Here is a 17336-nt window from a genome sequence, read left to right on the forward strand (position 1 = left end):
CTATTGTTATTAATAAAGCCATTGTTTCTTCATTTTTATGTTTATTACTTTAAAATTTAAAAGTTATTAAAATTAAGTTTTTCAATGGAATGATTATCAATTTCTTCAATCCAAACAAAAACATCCGAGATGTAAAAAAAATTGCACAAAGTGATAACTTAAAAAAATTTGACTGTCATCCAAAGTGTCAAGAGTTTTTCTTTGGTAAAGATAAACTAGGTGCTCAGAAGCAAAATGGAAAAAAAAAAACACTACAGGTAAAATCTTTTGAGTACCACTTCAAAATGCCAAGATTATCATTACCAAAGAAAAATGCAAAAAAAAAAAAAAAAAAAAAACTCATACAAATTGTCAATTTTTTACTTAGTGCAATTTTTTACATTTCAGATGTTTTTGTTTGAATATCAATTGTTTTTTGGTTAATAATTGTATTATTACATCAAGACAATGACAAACTATACAGTTTGATGAGCACTCAGTGATGTGACGACTGCCAACCAAATGTTTTCAATACACCATTAGTAAAAATTATTTTTAAAAGTTTTAATTTGCATAAATTTGAGAAATTTTGTTATTCTGGATAATAATCTGAAAGAAAATCATTTGTTTCAATGCAATTTTATCCTTATAAGCATAATATTAAGCAATAAAAGTAAAATAACTATATGAAAAACCCCTGTGAACTTTGACTTATTGACTCAGAAGTTTCACCAGCACGTCACTGATAACGAGATTGAAATTTAAAATCTGAACTTTCTAGACCCAGTAGTTTTTCTCTAGGAGCATCTGGCAGTGCCAGATGAAGAAAAGATGAAAATACAGTCATCTTTTTTGGCAATTTTTGCACTCTTTGATTGCTTATATTTCAGAAACCCCTTTATAGAAAAAGGTGAAATTTTACACACATTATCTTTTGAACAAGATATTGAGAATTACTATAGGCATTTGGGAGACAGAAAAATTGACTCCTGAAAATCAAACTCTGATTCCTGTATACAGAGTGTATCAGAATGACGTTTTAAAAATTTGGAGGTGTGTAGAGGATGAAATTTTGAACGTTTTGATATAAGGAACCCATAGCTGGAAATGTGATATAAAGTTTCTACAGCGGTAGAAAGTGTTTGACTGTCCTTCACTTTGGTAGCTACCCTTCTGTCATGTTATTGTTCTTAACTTCTTCCTCTGGGGTTATGCAATGTCCCTTGTGTACACAACCAGTGGTGATATTCAGCGGGTTCGCACAGGTTCGGCCGAACCCGTTGTTAAAATTTTCAGTTTTCTGAACCTTGTTAAACACACAGAACATTTCTCAGTGGTTTTGTTTTTTTTTAATATATTAAAATATACGTATTATACTCTGTAATACTACTAAACTAGAGCCTTATACTCCGTTCGCACCGAGCATTTCAATCTAGATTGTGAGCAAGGTCGGGGACTATGTCTTGGTGCGATCTCTCTCGACCGTTTTAATCTCGACCAAAACGAGGTTTAATCGCGATCGATTCAAGAGAGTTCTTGAAACTAGATCCAGTCATAAGAAAGATCCCACAATCTCACGTGCGTGAGATAATACAAGATGGCTGTGGAACACGTGTCGGGCTATGGATAGTGAAATAAAAAGGATAACTGTATTTCGAGAGACGATGACATCTGTCTATTATCAGCAGTGCCATTCGGGGTGAAAAATTTCTCTGCCTAAAAAAAAGAAAAAAAATCGACAGCACTAATATATTATTGTTACCTGGTCTTCGCCCAGGGCCCCTTACGTTCCAAATACGCCACTGATTATTAGATATGTCGCAAGAAAAGGTATTGTATTTATTTCTAGCCAAAACTTCCATTTCATTTGTCGGTGATTGTCAGGGAAAAATTTTCTGCTAGTGAACCCTTTGTTAACTATTTCGAATATCACCACTGTACACAATACCTGTAGGAACAGTTCATGAGCTTATTGAGGGCATCTTTACAGCATTTAATACCATCAGAGGGGAGTGTGGCATCTTGCAGAGAGTTGGACAAAACATGGTTCATCATTGCACATGATGTTACGAAGTTGGTGGTTGTCACATTGAACATTTACTCTAAAGTAGTGCAGCCACTGATTCGACGTACAGTACAGTTTGATTGTACTCTACTGTTTTGTCAATAAAACTTGTCACAAATACTGTATTCTGTTGTTTCATTCAGCATACCGACCGCAAAGTGCAAAGTGCTACAGAAACTTTGCATCACATTTACGGCTATGGGTTCCTTATATTAAAACATTCAAATTTCATCCTCTACAATCCCCCAAATTTTTAAAACGTCATTCTGATACACCCTGTATATAATCAGTCAGTGACTTTTTCACTTTGGTTTGGAGTCATTGCTATGACTCGATTATTAGAGAATTAATTGTCACTTTATGATTAATTGGTAGAGATGCTGATTAGTATAATTAATGATTAGCAAATGATTAATTGGCACATCTGTAGTGTATGTACAGTATAGTATATAGTGTTTTTCACTTGTTTATCTTTTATGATTTTGTAGAAATCCTTTTAAATTATTATTCTTCAGTCTATGTATACTCAGCATACAAAATTCTAGATTATTATTATTTTGTAACAATCATATTTAATTAAAATTAGTATCAATTTCAATTTTATTTATAATTAAAATAATTTTAGCACTATTACCTGGAATATGCTTGATGATTCTTATCTCTTGCATCACTAACATCTAGTTTTTCATCCCATGATGAATCATCATTTTGGCATTTCACTGAACTCATTTTCAAAGTTCTGAAATTTATAATAATAATCATCAATATCAAATATATATTAGAAGTGATTACAACTTAGGTCAGGGATTCCCAACTGTGTTGTTACAGATCCCCTGGGGATCTGTAACAACACAGTTGGGAATCCCTGGCCTAAGTTGGAATTTGGAATTTTGGAAGGGGTCGATGGAATTCATGGAATTCAAGGGGTCAACTGTGAGTTGATGGAAAAATTAAATACTCATTGTACTTTTTTGAGAATTTCAGATAAATTTTCAAACAACAAATTTTCCTCACGATTGTTATTAACTGATATAATAATTTACATGATATTTTAAGCAAAATCTTGGGAAACAATATAAAATTTTAAGGGGGTTGACTGAACAGTATTTCCTATATGGGGTCAAAGGTTGGAGATCCCTGATTTAGGCCATTAAAAAAAAATTATAACAATTCATTTCTTTCCTGTTAATGATAATCATAGTATCATGTAATAAAATATATACAACATTGTTATATATTTAATATTAATTACACATTTCAATACAATCAATTCTTCACTTTACAAATGTTCACTTAACAAATTTTTAAACTTATAGAAATGTTATTTTTCAGTTGAGGGACTTAATAGAAAACAGTGTATCCTGCAAAACTATAAAAAAGTTATTAGAAACTTTCTCAGTTCAGTTGCATGTCTCACAGGTTTACACCTACATTAACAAAATGTCCCTTGTACAACACGGCATGTTTACAATCAACATAGTTTTTGGTTTCACTCTAACACGGTTCGAGAATTTGGGAAATCCTCCACACAAAATTTCACAACTTTTAAGTGCAAACTCCTTTATTCTATATTCTTTTATTCAAGTAAGCATGCATGTTATCTCAAATTTGTCCATGGATTTTAGAATATCGAAAATTTGTTTTGTGGTTTTCATCAAGTGTAATGAAAACTGATGGTCAAGGAAGAAAAAATTTCACTTAGCTTTCCTATCAACTGGATATCATTGTCATTGCTTTCAGATTAGCCTTCAAGACTCATTTTGTTTTTATAGATTAAATAAACTTTACTAAATGCAAAGATTAAACATTTTTAGTTAAGTGTTATTAACCTTTTTTTAACTGTAGGTAAGTAATCATTCGTAAAAAGGATCAAAGAAATATGGCAGTACCTCGATACTCAAACTTCCCAACTGAAATGATTCGGTATTTGAACACAAATTCTTAAAAAAAAAAAAATCACTCAGTCCTCAATTGAACAAACACGACATGCTAGAACAAATTTTCAATTAATAACATAATTTATTTTGTCAATGTTTTTGTTAATAACATAATTTTTTATTTTGTCATACATAAAAAATTTTTATGGTGAAAAGAAAAAAAAAAGATGACGTTGCTGATATTTCTGATCAAAATAAAAAAATAAAAAGCGCTCAGAAGATGAGAGAGAATTCTTTGTAAAAAGAAAATGCCCTTATTTAAATAAAATTAATATTAATGCATAATATGGTAGTTTTACTTGTGAGTGTTGGTTAATTATTGATTTATTAAAGTAATCAACAATTTATTTCTAATGTATTTCTCTTAGTAATGGAAAAGAATAGTACAGGTAACCCCCGCATAACATGGCACTTCTATAGCACAGATTCACTTTGACACGGTTCGAGAATTGGGTAAAATCATCGTACAACATGAAATGTAATAAGAACTATTAAAAGCGAACTTCATCTAATTTGAAAATAGGAAAATCCCTGTTCAATAAACATGATAAAGCTTTTAAGTGCAAAAGATACCTCATTTGACATTTTTCCTACTATCAGATTTTCATGCATAATTTTCGTGACTATTAGTACTTAAGTACAGTATGTAAATTTTCTTTTCCTGTCTTCTGTCGATACACGTAGTCCTTCTCAAAACTTCTCTCAGTGTTGGCAATGTTTTTCCCTTATTCCATACTTTATTCAGTCACCAATTTTTAGGCATTGAACCGCACCTCTGACCATTGGGACAATCCACACCTTTACAAGTATACTTTAAGACTGTGTTTCATTTTTGGCTACGTAGATTAAAAATTTCAGTTAATAGTGCTTAGTGATGACAAAGAAAATATTGTTCAATTTATATTAATATGTATCACTTCTTAAAAAAATTTTAATAAAGATATTTATCTTAATTATGAAAATATAATAGCATGTTTTTTAATTTTTGGAACCTAACCCCCCCTTTTCGTACTAGTTCTTTGTTTCGTATAACACAGATTCGCATAACACAGCAATTTTTTGAAACAACTCCCGTGTTATATGAGGGTTATCTGTATACTTTTGCTAACTTCTGGAACATAACCTTATGTTTGGCATTAATCCTTTGTTTCGTATAGCATGGATTTGCATAACACATAACATAACTACCACCATGTTATACAAGGGATACCTGTATATTAAAATGTGAGGGAACTGAAACAGATCCTTCTTTTTGTTGAAACTTCCTAATGTGGGACATTCTGTTTTTCCTTTAATTTTCACATTTTTCATAGATTTATTATAAAATAAAAAATATTAATGTTGAAATATATTTTTAATAATCATAAAAATTTTCAAAAAAACAAATTGGTGTATTTCTTAACAAAGTTTTTACGAAAAAAAAAACAAGTAATTACTTATGACAGTCAATGCCAGGCTGCAATTTTTAATCATGTTTTTAATTTATTTAAAATATATGCTATCCACCTCAAATTAGTATCAACTTATCCCTGTGCATCATACTTTTTCTTTAACAACAACAGAATTGTGCCAGTCATCTATCTAACACCTTTCAGGAAAAAATTTTTGAATTGAAATAACATGACTAAAATGACTGGTTTACATCTGAAATTCTTATATAGTTAAGCAAGGGCTCCTGTCCCTAAGATTTAAATATCTGGTCTCGTCTTTCATCTATCTAACTCCATTCTCAAGCTTAAGGACAGATGGATAGATGGCAGTGTGAATTTGTCTACAATTTTTTCAAATTGCAACCCAATTATACAACCATCTTCTCAAAGAAATTTTGTGGTTTTGGATATTAAAAAAATCTATTAATTAGCACCCATGCTAAAAATAGGTCATTTGTGGCATCAGCAACAACTTCGATTTTATTTCCATTAACCAACACATTACATCAAGTTTATAAATGTGCGAGATTCCGGGGAGGTAAGAAGAAGTCTTATCTCCCTTTCCAGTGACTCACTTGTCAAGGATGGTGATTTCATTTTGTTACGCGTTACGCGTCATGCAAGTGGAGGAGGAGGAAAGATGGGGTCGACGATAAGGCGAAGCCGACAGTCAAGAAAGAGACCATTTTATAACAAAACAAGATTTATTAAAATCGAAACAAACAAAACTACACTTCTACCCTCATATACAAAAGGGGGGCCGGAGAGAGAGAGTTTACAAATATTCGTTCATACCTCTATAAATTCCGTAATAGACGAAGTCTGGTGAATGTCCTGATAGGTAAATATTCACTAATAGAAGTGATGATAATCTTCGGGATGACGGAGAGTCAGTTAATTGGACGGTGGCACGTAGAACCTTAGAAACTCATAGACTGGACAATGGCACTTAAAAACTTTCGGGTTCGGTCGATGGCGCAGTGCACTTCGTAATGGAGAGATGATCAGAGAGCCCTTAGGGGGAAGGAAGCGTCTTTTATAGATTCTTGATGAGAAAATCAGTCACGTGATCAACAGTGGATTACAATTAGGGCCATAAGTGTTCTTGGGATTCAAAACAAATGACGAATTCGGACGCTAACTGTAAATTATCGTGCAAGTTGATCTACCTGCTGCGAGGGAACAATGGCTTATTGACAGTTAGGGGACGATTGTTGCCAGTCAAGGATCAACATTTTCTCGGTTATGGAATTTTGTTGATTAAGCCGTTGTATAACAGGAGTGAAATAATTTAGAAATTTAGGTTCTTAACTTCCAGATTTCACAAATGTATGCTATACTATGATGAGGACACACTTAAAGCATTCTTTTAAGCTAAAAAAAATGTTTACATTGATTTATTGGTTTAATATTGCTTAGTTAATTATGCAGTGGACCTATTTAATTATTTGTATGATTTGTATGATTTAATTTAAATTTTTCAAGCTACATATAGTAATTATTAACTTCAATTGTAAATTGTTGTTTTGTGTACTAGTTATACAATAATTTTCAGGAAAGTGTTGTGAATGTTCAGGGGAAATTTTTAGTTCTGAAAATATTCTATATCCCTGCTTTTTGTGAAAACAATGACAGGCCTGAAAAACTGTCACCACTGTGATAGGATGTCAAGCCATAATGCTTCAGAAATGTATATTTGCCATGTATATTGTTATGTATATCCTCTGAAAGAATTTGTCTTTGTACAAAGTTCATTCTTCTTCAGATAATAATTTCTGAATTCATCATTTATCTTTTTCTTTGATCAGTTTCATTGTATAATCATCCTCTTCATTACGTAGTAGCCTATTTAAAGCATCTATATTGCTCATTTTGTTGCCTGGTTTGTGCAACATCTCAAATTATATGCTAAAAGCTTCTCACACCATTTGATCATTCTTTGTGATGCCATTGTTGCTATACCTTGTGCTAAAATGCCTAACAAGTGCTTATGATAAGTGTATATGTGGAATTTATAACCACACAGATAATTGTGGAACTTAGTAATACCAAATATTATTGCAAGTGCCTCTCTATATAGTTGGGAATAATTGCACTGGACTTTATTTAATGTTCTTGAAGCATATGCAACTGGCCTCTCTCTGCTATTTACTTCTATGTGGCTAATAATAGCACCAATTCCATAGGGCAATGCATCACATGCTAGTACTATGAGTTTATTATCATCATAATATGCTAGTACCTTGGAAGATAGTAATAGTTTCTTTGCCTTTTTGAAGGATTCATCTGCTTCCTTTATCCATTTAAACTGCATTTTTCTTTAAAAGTTGGTGTAATGGTTCCAACATCAGCTCGTCTTTTAAGGAATCTACAGTAAAAGTTCAATAGTTCCAGAAATGCTTTTAATTCTGTTTTGTTATAGGGTTTTGTTGCTTCATTGATAGTTTTTACTTTGCTTTCCAGAAGTTTAATTCCTTCAGCATTGATTTTATAACCTAGAAAGTCAATTTCTCTGACTCCAACGGCACTTTTCTCTTTATTGATTCAAGCATTGTCTTTTTAATACATGTTAAAAGTTCACGCAAACATTGATCATGATTTTCCTCTATCTGCTACAAAGATGTTTTCTATGAAAAATACTACACTTGGGATGCCTGATAACAGTTCCTCTATATACTTCTGAAACATTTGACTACATTGTTAATTCCAAATGGGAGGGGTGTGTGGTGTGTGTGTGTGTGTGTGTGTGTGTGTGTGTGTGTGTGTCTGTCTGTTCAGTGTGAGTAGTTTACTTGATGGATCATCCAGTCATTGTTGTTGATATGCTTGATGAAAGTCTAAAATAGTAAATTTAGTGTATCCACTAACATTTACCATTAGTCTTTCCGTGGTAGATAGTGGGTAGGTGGATGATTCAAGGACTGGGTTAACTGTATGTTTATCATCACCAAATATTCTTACAAGTATTTCTCCATTTGGTTTCCTGACATTTAATGTTGGGATAAAAAAAAAAAAAACATTCTGAATGAGCACATTCAGAATATTTTTTTAACTTGTTCAAGGCTTCTACTGCTGGTAATAAAGTTTTCCAGATTACCAGCCAAGTTAACTATTCTTTTTATCATTTCACCTGATAAAATAAAATTTTGTCCTAAGCTTCTTTTAGGCTTTAATAAATACTTTCTCATACTACTCCATTATGAAATATTCTGATGAAAATTCATTGGCAATTGTATATTGTTAGCAGCCAGCTTAACTCAATTGGTAGAGCAACTGACTTGTAATCAGTAGGTTGTCAGTTCAAGTCTGACAGCCGGCACTCTTGTCCATTTAAATAAAATTGATGTCTTTTTTTTTAATAGTAGCAAATTGGAAGATGAATGGAACACTGTCCTCATTTATTGACTTTATAGGAAAACTAAATAGCAAGAACAACAAAAATTGCTTCCATGCTAGTGATTTGCCCTCCTTTCACATTTCCAGACAGTATAGAATTAAATAACAATATTAATATAGGAGCACAGAATTGCCATTATAAAAAGTCCAGCTCTTATATGGGTGAAATTAGTGAAGAGATGCTAAAAGAATTAGGGTGTACTTACATAATACTTGGACTAACGAAACAGATAGTGAGATAAAGCTTAAGGCGAAGCAGCAATGGAATTAGGCTTACATCCAATTATCTGTGTGAGTGAAAATTCAGAAGATTATAAGAGTGGAAAAACAAAGAAGATAATAGAATACCAAGGCAAAAACTGCTTGCCAGTGCACGGTGATTATACCATAGCATATAAACCAATATGGGCAATTGGTACAAGACCATGTGCCAAGCAATGATGCAATTGCTGAAGTGATAGAAGTGATAATGGAACTGGGTATGGCTTTTTAAACTGTGGTATAACATCTGTTTTAATTTTGATGTGTATTGGCTCCATAGTGCTGGCACCCAATGCCAGCTTGAAGAACTCTTTCAAATTCTTTCATGTTTATTTGGAAATGATTACTTTGCATAATTTGATGGATTCAAGTGATTTCCATTCCTAAGGCACAAAACCATTGTTGTCCTAAAATGTTATCACCTTTCTTTACTATTATTATTGGTAGGAATAAAATTTTATCCTTATATTCAACTTTTGCTCTGGTTCAACATTTTGCTTTTACCAATTGACAGCTATAGCACAGATAACCTCATCTTTTTATCTCTTGTAATTTTAATTCATAGAATGTTTTCTCATTTATTAAGATGTATGCAAATCCTGTGTCAATTTCCATATTCATTGTAATGTTATTTTCGTCTACAAGTACGTAATTTCTATTATCAGGACTTATTAGACTGGTTTTAAAAATTCTGCAACACAGTTTCACAGATCAGAAATTTATTTTATTTGTATACCTGGACACATACATTTAACTATTGCATTTCAGACTCTCTCATCCCTCCTCAGCAGGTATTTATGCAGTACATTATTTTCATAACTTTTTCCTTCATTTACTTTTTCCAACCGACAAGCAATTTTAAACAACAACAATAGTAAAACTGTAAACTTAAACATCTCTTCTTGTTCGCTTTGACTTATTTGCTTGAGAATAAGTCAAAGTGAGACTTTTACACATCAATTTTTTCACATTGAAAAAAAACAATTTATTTGAAGAAGATTTTTAAAAATTGAACTCTTTGTTACAATTGTGTTGTTAAAAAAGCTATTCTTTTTGTTGAAATAAAAAACACATATATCTTTTTTAATCATAGCATGGTACTGTATGTACATCAGGAATACTGTATGTTGACTTTATATTTCCTATGATAACTTATGTTTACTATATTTACATATAGAGAGTCCAACTCTAGCAAATTTGAAATGCACAACTCAGAGCTCTCTCTTTTTCAAATATCACACTGATTCATTTTATTAGAAAAATACCAGTGGGTGTCTGAATATTTTCATCTAAAATTTCTTTATAAAAAACACTGTACTAAAATATACAGTGAGAATCAAAAAATGAATATAACAAGCCTTGGAAAAACTTCAAGATATTTCTTTATGTACTCTAGAATTCCACTTTTATTAGTTAATTACTAAAAACTGATTTAAATTTAATCATTTTAAAGAAAATAGTAAATACAGTAAGATGCAAAAAATAACAGTCTGACAAATGGCATATTAAACCGGCAGCACATAAAATAATTTATCACACTGTAGCTACTATGTGAATAGTTAATTTCCTACTGAATGTCAATGTGAAAATATTCATTTAAATTAATAAAAAGCTATTTTCTGAAAGTATAAAGGATGTTGCATGCAATACACAAATTTTTCATGTGAACCTTTATAGATGAATATCTTTTTGATATCTAAACTTATTGAAGTACAGTAATACCCCGAACTTACGTGATAGGCGGGACTGGGCAATAACCGCGTAAGTATAATTTCGCATGTAAATACATACAAATTATTGTTAATTGGAGCCGGAGACTAAAGAAAACAATAATTCAGAAAAAATAGTTTAATAAAATCTTACATAATATATATTTATAACAAATTATACTATTAAAATCATAAACCGAAGTTATTTTGATGTAGAAGGCTTCATAAAATCGAACAAATTCGTATGACGGCCAAAAGATTTTTTTTTCTCCTGCAAAATTTCCTCGTAGCATGCTAATAATTTTTTTTATTTCTCGTTTTGTATAAGAAATGCGCTCTTCATTGGAGTCTATATTTTCTAAAATTTGTAACCCCTTTACAATTGAACAGTCGTTCAACTCTCCATGGATACAACAAACACAGAAATAAATAACACAAAATAAATTGTAGCTATGTGTAGATTCCGCACAACATGATGGAACATGTCAGCTGAACAATAGTGTGGGGAGTGAGTAATCAAGAGTTGCGTGCCGCTCAAACAAAAGACGAATCGACAAGATTTGAAAATTGTGTAACTCCGGGTTTGCGTAAGTCGGGGTAGCGTAAGTTGAGGTATTACTGTATCTGTTTTCTAAGAAATTTAATGCTAATTTTAAAAAGTATTTTTCGTACTTTACATTTTACCAATAGTAAAATTCAAGATCAGAGTTGTCAGAATTCGAAGAATTTTACCAACTCTGACTCAGCCCTAAAACAGCAGACTCCAGTGACTGACTTCACAACACTGTTCAGCATCTTTTTCATGAAAGAATAATTGTGGAGTTAGTATTTCTGTGGTGATTCATCCATATTGCTGCTATTGGAAACAGGGAAGTGGAAACCCATTAATGGAATGTTCTGCAAATTATTTTAAATACAGGTACTCCTCACTTTATGACCTATCTGCTTAATGACCACTCGCACTTATGACCAATCGAGTTTCGACCTGCAATTCGGGAAATCCCCTTTCTCAGCTTGAGTGTCGGTCAGTGGCGAATGGTGACATATGCTCTAAGCATACTATAATTGTCTTTTAATACTATAATAAGCTAATAGTGTACTATAATAGTCTTTTTATGAATAAATTTGAAGTTTGTTGCATAATTTGTATAATTTTACAACTATCCTATATTCCTGGTGCAAGCTCCTCACTTATCGACAAATTTGCTTAACGACGTAGTCGTCAGAACGGAACTCGGTCGTAAAGTGAGGAGTACCTGTACTGTATGTATTCAAAGTCTTGTAGTGAAAATTCTAAATAAAAGGTTAAGGAATATGCAAAACATGAGGAGTTTTGTCAAACTGTATTGAAAATAAAAATGAATGAAATGAGATTCAAGACAAAAGCTAGAAATTGCCCAAGTTACCTTCTCTGAACAAGCAGGAAAAATCAGAAGCCTAATCTCCACACCTTCAATTCCTTTCACTGAGAAGTCATTTGCAAAATAATATACAAATTTTTTATTACAGGTGAAACCACTAACAAAAAAGGTAATGTCTAATAAATTCTGGCCCTGATTTGCCACATTTAGGCCAAACTTCTATGAAATGTCTGATGAAGACATTGGGATTTGCATATGTAAAAAGTAATAAAGATGTTCTTTTCAAAGACCACAAAATCTTAGTGACAGCATTTCTATTTTTAGAAAATAAAATAATTTTGATGACAAGAGAAAATTTTATCATCTTGATGAAGGTTGAATCAACATTGGTCACATGGTTATCCATGTTTGGAAACACAAAACTGTGCAAACTGTACAAGAAGCCTATCATCGTAATCTCTCATGGTTTGAAAAATCCTTTGGGAAGAGGTAAATGTAAATGGCTTATTGTTACGACTGCACATACAGAAAGTGGTTTTACTGAAAATGCATTACTAATTTTCTAAAGTAAAACAACCAGCAATGACTCACAATGAAATGAATGGGAAATCATTCAAAGAACAGTTTCAAAACTGATGTTTGAATGATTTTCCATTTATTTGATTGAAGAATTTTGGAAATTTAGCGCACTTAAGAAATTTGGAAAAAAAATATGATTATGATGGATAATACACCTTACCACTATCAAATTTAAAAAATGTCAGTAAGAGGTCGGAAGAAATTAGACATCAAAACATGGCTCCAAAATAAATGCATTTCCTTCAAGGACATGATAGTTGATGGACATTGTTTACTGGTTTGACATAAGTTTGAAGAGTATTGAATTTACATTATAACCCAACTGGTAGGCCATTGTATGTTATGACTACTACCATACCACCGTATGCTTAACTGATTTAAGTGTAATATTAATTAAAGGCTTTATGACCTGTAAAAATAAAGCTTTTAGCATCTACAGTATTGCAATTAACACCACTGATGAGTTTCACAAATTCCTTAGATGACAATACAGAATAACTTTACAATACCAGGAATTTTATTAAACTTTAAGGTCATATTAGTCTTGTTGTTAAACAATATTTTATTACTAAAGATATTAATTTCATTCTCCTTATAGATTGTATAGCTTATAATGAAAGTAGGCTTTCTACAGTATGTATTGGTAGTTTAATTCAAATTTCCTGCTAGCAGATGAATATCTGTTCTAGTTATCAGTATATGCCCAGAATGCCCCAGGTGCAGACTTACAAGTTAGCAGCACTTAAGTTTAGTACTGTATCCAGTATGTATAGAATTTATCAGAAAAATTATTAATCCTAAATAAAGAACATGCTTGTTGTTTATTTAGTCTGAAGTGGCCGAGTTGAACCAGATGTGCTAAACAGCAAGATGTTAAATGGAGGAAAAGTCCATTTTTGAATACATATACTACACACGCACATATGGACACATGCCACATAGCAGCAAAAACAAACAGACAATAATTCTCCCTCACTTAGCTGAAGAGGTGCCAAGGAACATTTTACACTTTGTTGTTTTATCTTCCAATGATGCAGTGTTGTAAGTAACCGGGAGGTCATCTCATGTTCTGACCTGGTGCTGTTGCTCTAGATTGGTGATGATCAATTATGGGATCAGCACCTTGTTCCAGCTCATCTTGACCATAATTTGGTATTATACATTCATGTTGAAGAGAGTCAAATTTAACTGCAAAGTGTTAGTCCAAGCTGGGCTCTAGATCTTGCTCTAAGTCATCACATCTAGCAGTTTCCTTCTTTAACTCAGATTTGTTGAGATGATTGATGTGGTGCTTAGGTATTGTCCTTCATCCAATTTGATAACATGGTAAAGTTTTTGAAGTTTTAGGTGACGGTTCCAAATTTCCATAGAGGTTTGTTGTTTATTACAAAATTTTTCTTGTATTCTCACCTCTACTTGAAGAGAGCATGTGCTATACTGATTCACTTGGTTTCCTCTTCTCAATATCACGATGCATAGCATTGAGTTTGGTGCATATCTGTCAATTTAAGTATAGTTTAGCAGGTGACTTTCCATTTGCCAAGGGTGTAACTCATTAATGTAGTATCTTTTCAAATCATGAATGAATTGGTATATTTTCATTTCCCATTGCTTTTAATTGGCTTTTTAGTGTCTGAACATTTTGCTTGGCCAATCCATTGGTTGCTGAATATCCTGGAGTGATAAATTTTTGCTTGATTCCATTTGTATGACAGTAATTTCGGAACAGCTCACTGGTGAATATTGGTGCATTGTCTGTGGCAAATGGATATCCATGAGTTGAGATGTCATTCAATAGCTTGATAGTAGAATCTGAAATAGGAGTTGAGTTGGCTTGATTTCTAAATATCAAAATTTGGCATCAACTAGAAGATAGTAGGACCATTGATAAGGCACTACATAATCTAGATGAATGCAATCCCAGTTGTTTGAGGGTAAATTCCAGTGTTGTATGCCTTTATGGGATCATGTAAAAGAATGTGCACTAGTCAAACAAGACCTCACTAGTCTTTCAATGTCCTTGTCAACAATGTTTCTTCATGTGAAATGACATTTGGCAAACTGTTTCATTTTCATGATGATGAGATGTGTTGAATGGAGCTCCTTTAATACTTCTGGTTGAAGGCTTTTAGGAATTACTATTTGGTTCCCTTTAAACAAGATGCCACTGTTTAGAACACTGTCACTGTCAATAGGTGTTGATTGTAGTTGTTGCCTGATTTTGGAGAGTTCGTCATCTCTTCCTGTTTTCTGAATGATTATTTCCAGAGTTAAGTTCTATGTTGATATGTCAACTATTATATTAATGCATATCTGGCAGATTTTTTAATTGATAATCATGTCAGATGAAATATAAGTTTGTCAAGTAGGCAGTCATGACAGATAGTCAACATTCTGGTTTCCAAGCCCTTTCTTAAAACTATATCATAGTCAAATCCTGCTAAAAATGATGACATCATTTGCAATTATTATACTATGCATCTTCAATAATTTTGTGTTCCAGTGGAATATTCTGGTTAGAGGTTGATTGTCAGTGTAAAGGGTAAAATTTCAACTGTAAAAAAGGTAATCGAAAAACTGATCTACTCCAAAAACAATGGCCAAAGATTCTCAATCTAGTTGAGAGTAGTTCATCTCAGTGTCAGAGTGAATGGGACACAAAAGCAATTGGTCATTCCTCCTCATCAATATGTGACAATACTTCAGCTATGCCTATGAGACTTGCATTAGTGGCAAGCACGACTAGTAGATTTGGGTTGAATGGCAATAACATGTCATCATTAGCAATTTCATTCTTCAGCTTGTTAAATGCTGCTTAACACTAAGCTGACCACACAAATTTCTTGTTTTTCCTCAACAACTTACAGAGTGGATAGGTGACACACATTAGAGTTTGCAGACAAAGTTTTCAACACAAAAACATGTACGTCGGACGTTCAACTCTGCTTTCCTGTAAGCCTAGAAGTTTGACAATGACATTTGAAAAAAACAAAAACCTTAAATTTCCAGCAATAAAAAAACATTTAATAATAACGTTTTCGACTGTTTTAAACAGCCATCATCAGTTAAAAACGAACTTAAACAAAAGAATGCAGAAAAAAAGAACTCAAGCAATACAAATATTTAAAAATTCAAAAAAACGGCCAACGTATTTAGGGCCACGACCAACAAACAAATGCTGAAACATCTAGAAAAGCTTGAAATCTACAAAGCCCACGTTAACACGGGATGCATTAACCATAGAGACGCAGAAGGTTTATCCACGGCATGGAAGTCGTTTTACCGAAATGCATAACGTTCTTTCTTGTAATAGAAATATTTTTGCGGCAGTATTTTTTGTTATTTTATTTTTATTCTTACTACGATATTTAGCGCATGCGCTGTTTGTTAGTTTCTAATATACGACGGCGTTTTTGCTTTGGAATTTTTTTTTTAATTTTTAAATATTTGTATTGCTTGAGTTCTTTTTTCTGCATTCTTTTGTTTAAGTTCGTTTTAACTGATGATGGCTGTTTAAAACAGTCAAAAACGTTATTATTAAATGTTTTTTATTGCTGGAAATTTAAGGTTTTTGTTTTTTAATAGTTTATTTTCCATTAGCTAGTTTACGTATGACATTTGGAAAGTCAGTGGACTCATGCTCGACATTCCAAACGCCACTGTCAAACTTCTAGGATTAAAGGAAAGCGGCGCTGAACATCCGACGTACATGTTTTTGCATTGAAAACTTTGGCTGCAAACTGTTGTTTGGTTGAGGCATGTCCACAATAGCCCTAACTTTTGAAGGAGATTTACATGTCTTGTTATTTTTGACCATATGACTCAGATATTCAATTTTTGTTTGGAAGCAGGTACACTTCATTTAGATGGAGATTGTATTTTTGCAACTTGTGTAGGCAATAAAATAGATTCCACTGGCATTCTTCCTTTGTTTTTCAATGTACAATGGATGTCATCAAAGCAGGCTATTTTTTAAGGTAAACCCTGTAAAATTTGGTCAATAATATGTAAAAATTCAGTGTGCATTACTTTTATTCTAAGCCAATTTATCTGATAGGTTTCTCTGCAAGTTGATATGGTCTGCATAATACTGCTTCTCTTGTTGGTATGTTTTTCTTCTTATCTGGAAAAAGTTCTTTCATTGTTATTGTTCTCAAAGCATTAACAATAATATTTAAATGTTTCATCCTTCAGATCAAAGTTTTCGAAGAGAGATACATGGGAAAATATTGATAATGGTTTGAGGTTGACTGTTGTTTCTTCTGCCTACAAGAGGGTTTCTAGACAGTTGAACTGATAATAATTGGTTGATGAGCATTTGTTGATTGCAATTCATAGTATCAATTAGGAGTTGCAGTTGCTCCCGATCCATGTTGATTTCCAGGGACAAGGAAAAATTGGAAAGGGAGGAAAAAATTAAAATTTAATGATAAGCAGATATACTCACAGTCAAGTACATCGACAGTAGCAGTTCATAACATCTTTGATAAGCATTCATTTAATTTAGTTCATAGCTTTCACCTTGTCACCAACCATCACATATTTAGTCCAAAGTGGCCAAGTCAAACCAGATTTACTAAAAAGCAAGACACCAAACAGAGTGCAAAAAAGTCCATTTT

The 17336-nt window shown here is 32.5% G+C and overlaps 1 protein-coding gene and 1 non-coding gene across 3 annotated transcripts in view; one reads left to right on the top strand and one right to left on the bottom strand.

Annotated features, from left to right (window-relative positions):
* LOC136975079 (probable ATP-dependent RNA helicase DDX43) overlaps nucleotides 1-17336 on the bottom strand; it is a 107969-nt gene that overhangs the window by 88063 nt on the left and 2570 nt on the right. Inside the window, exon 2 of one of the 2 annotated variants that reach the window (XM_067270077.1) lies at nucleotides 2679-2783. In XM_067270077.1, coding sequence (XP_067126178.1) covers nucleotides 2679-2773 — 95 coding nt within the window. In that variant the 5' untranslated portion in view covers nucleotides 2774-2783. Of the gene's footprint in view, nucleotides 1-2678; nucleotides 2787-17336 lie in introns of those variants that run through there. The other variant, XM_067270076.1, reaches the window with a different exon arrangement.
* On the top strand, nucleotides 8658-8730 carry TRNAT-UGU (transfer RNA threonine (anticodon UGU)). The gene has a single exon. It is a non-coding gene; the product is annotated as a tRNA-Thr (tRNA).

The sequence above is a fragment of the Centruroides vittatus genome, unplaced genomic scaffold (genome assembly GCF_030686945.1).
Source record: "Centruroides vittatus isolate TY-2023 unplaced genomic scaffold, ASM3068694v2 contig_364, whole genome shotgun sequence".
NCBI lineage: Eukaryota > Metazoa > Arthropoda > Arachnida > Scorpiones > Buthidae > Centruroides > Centruroides vittatus.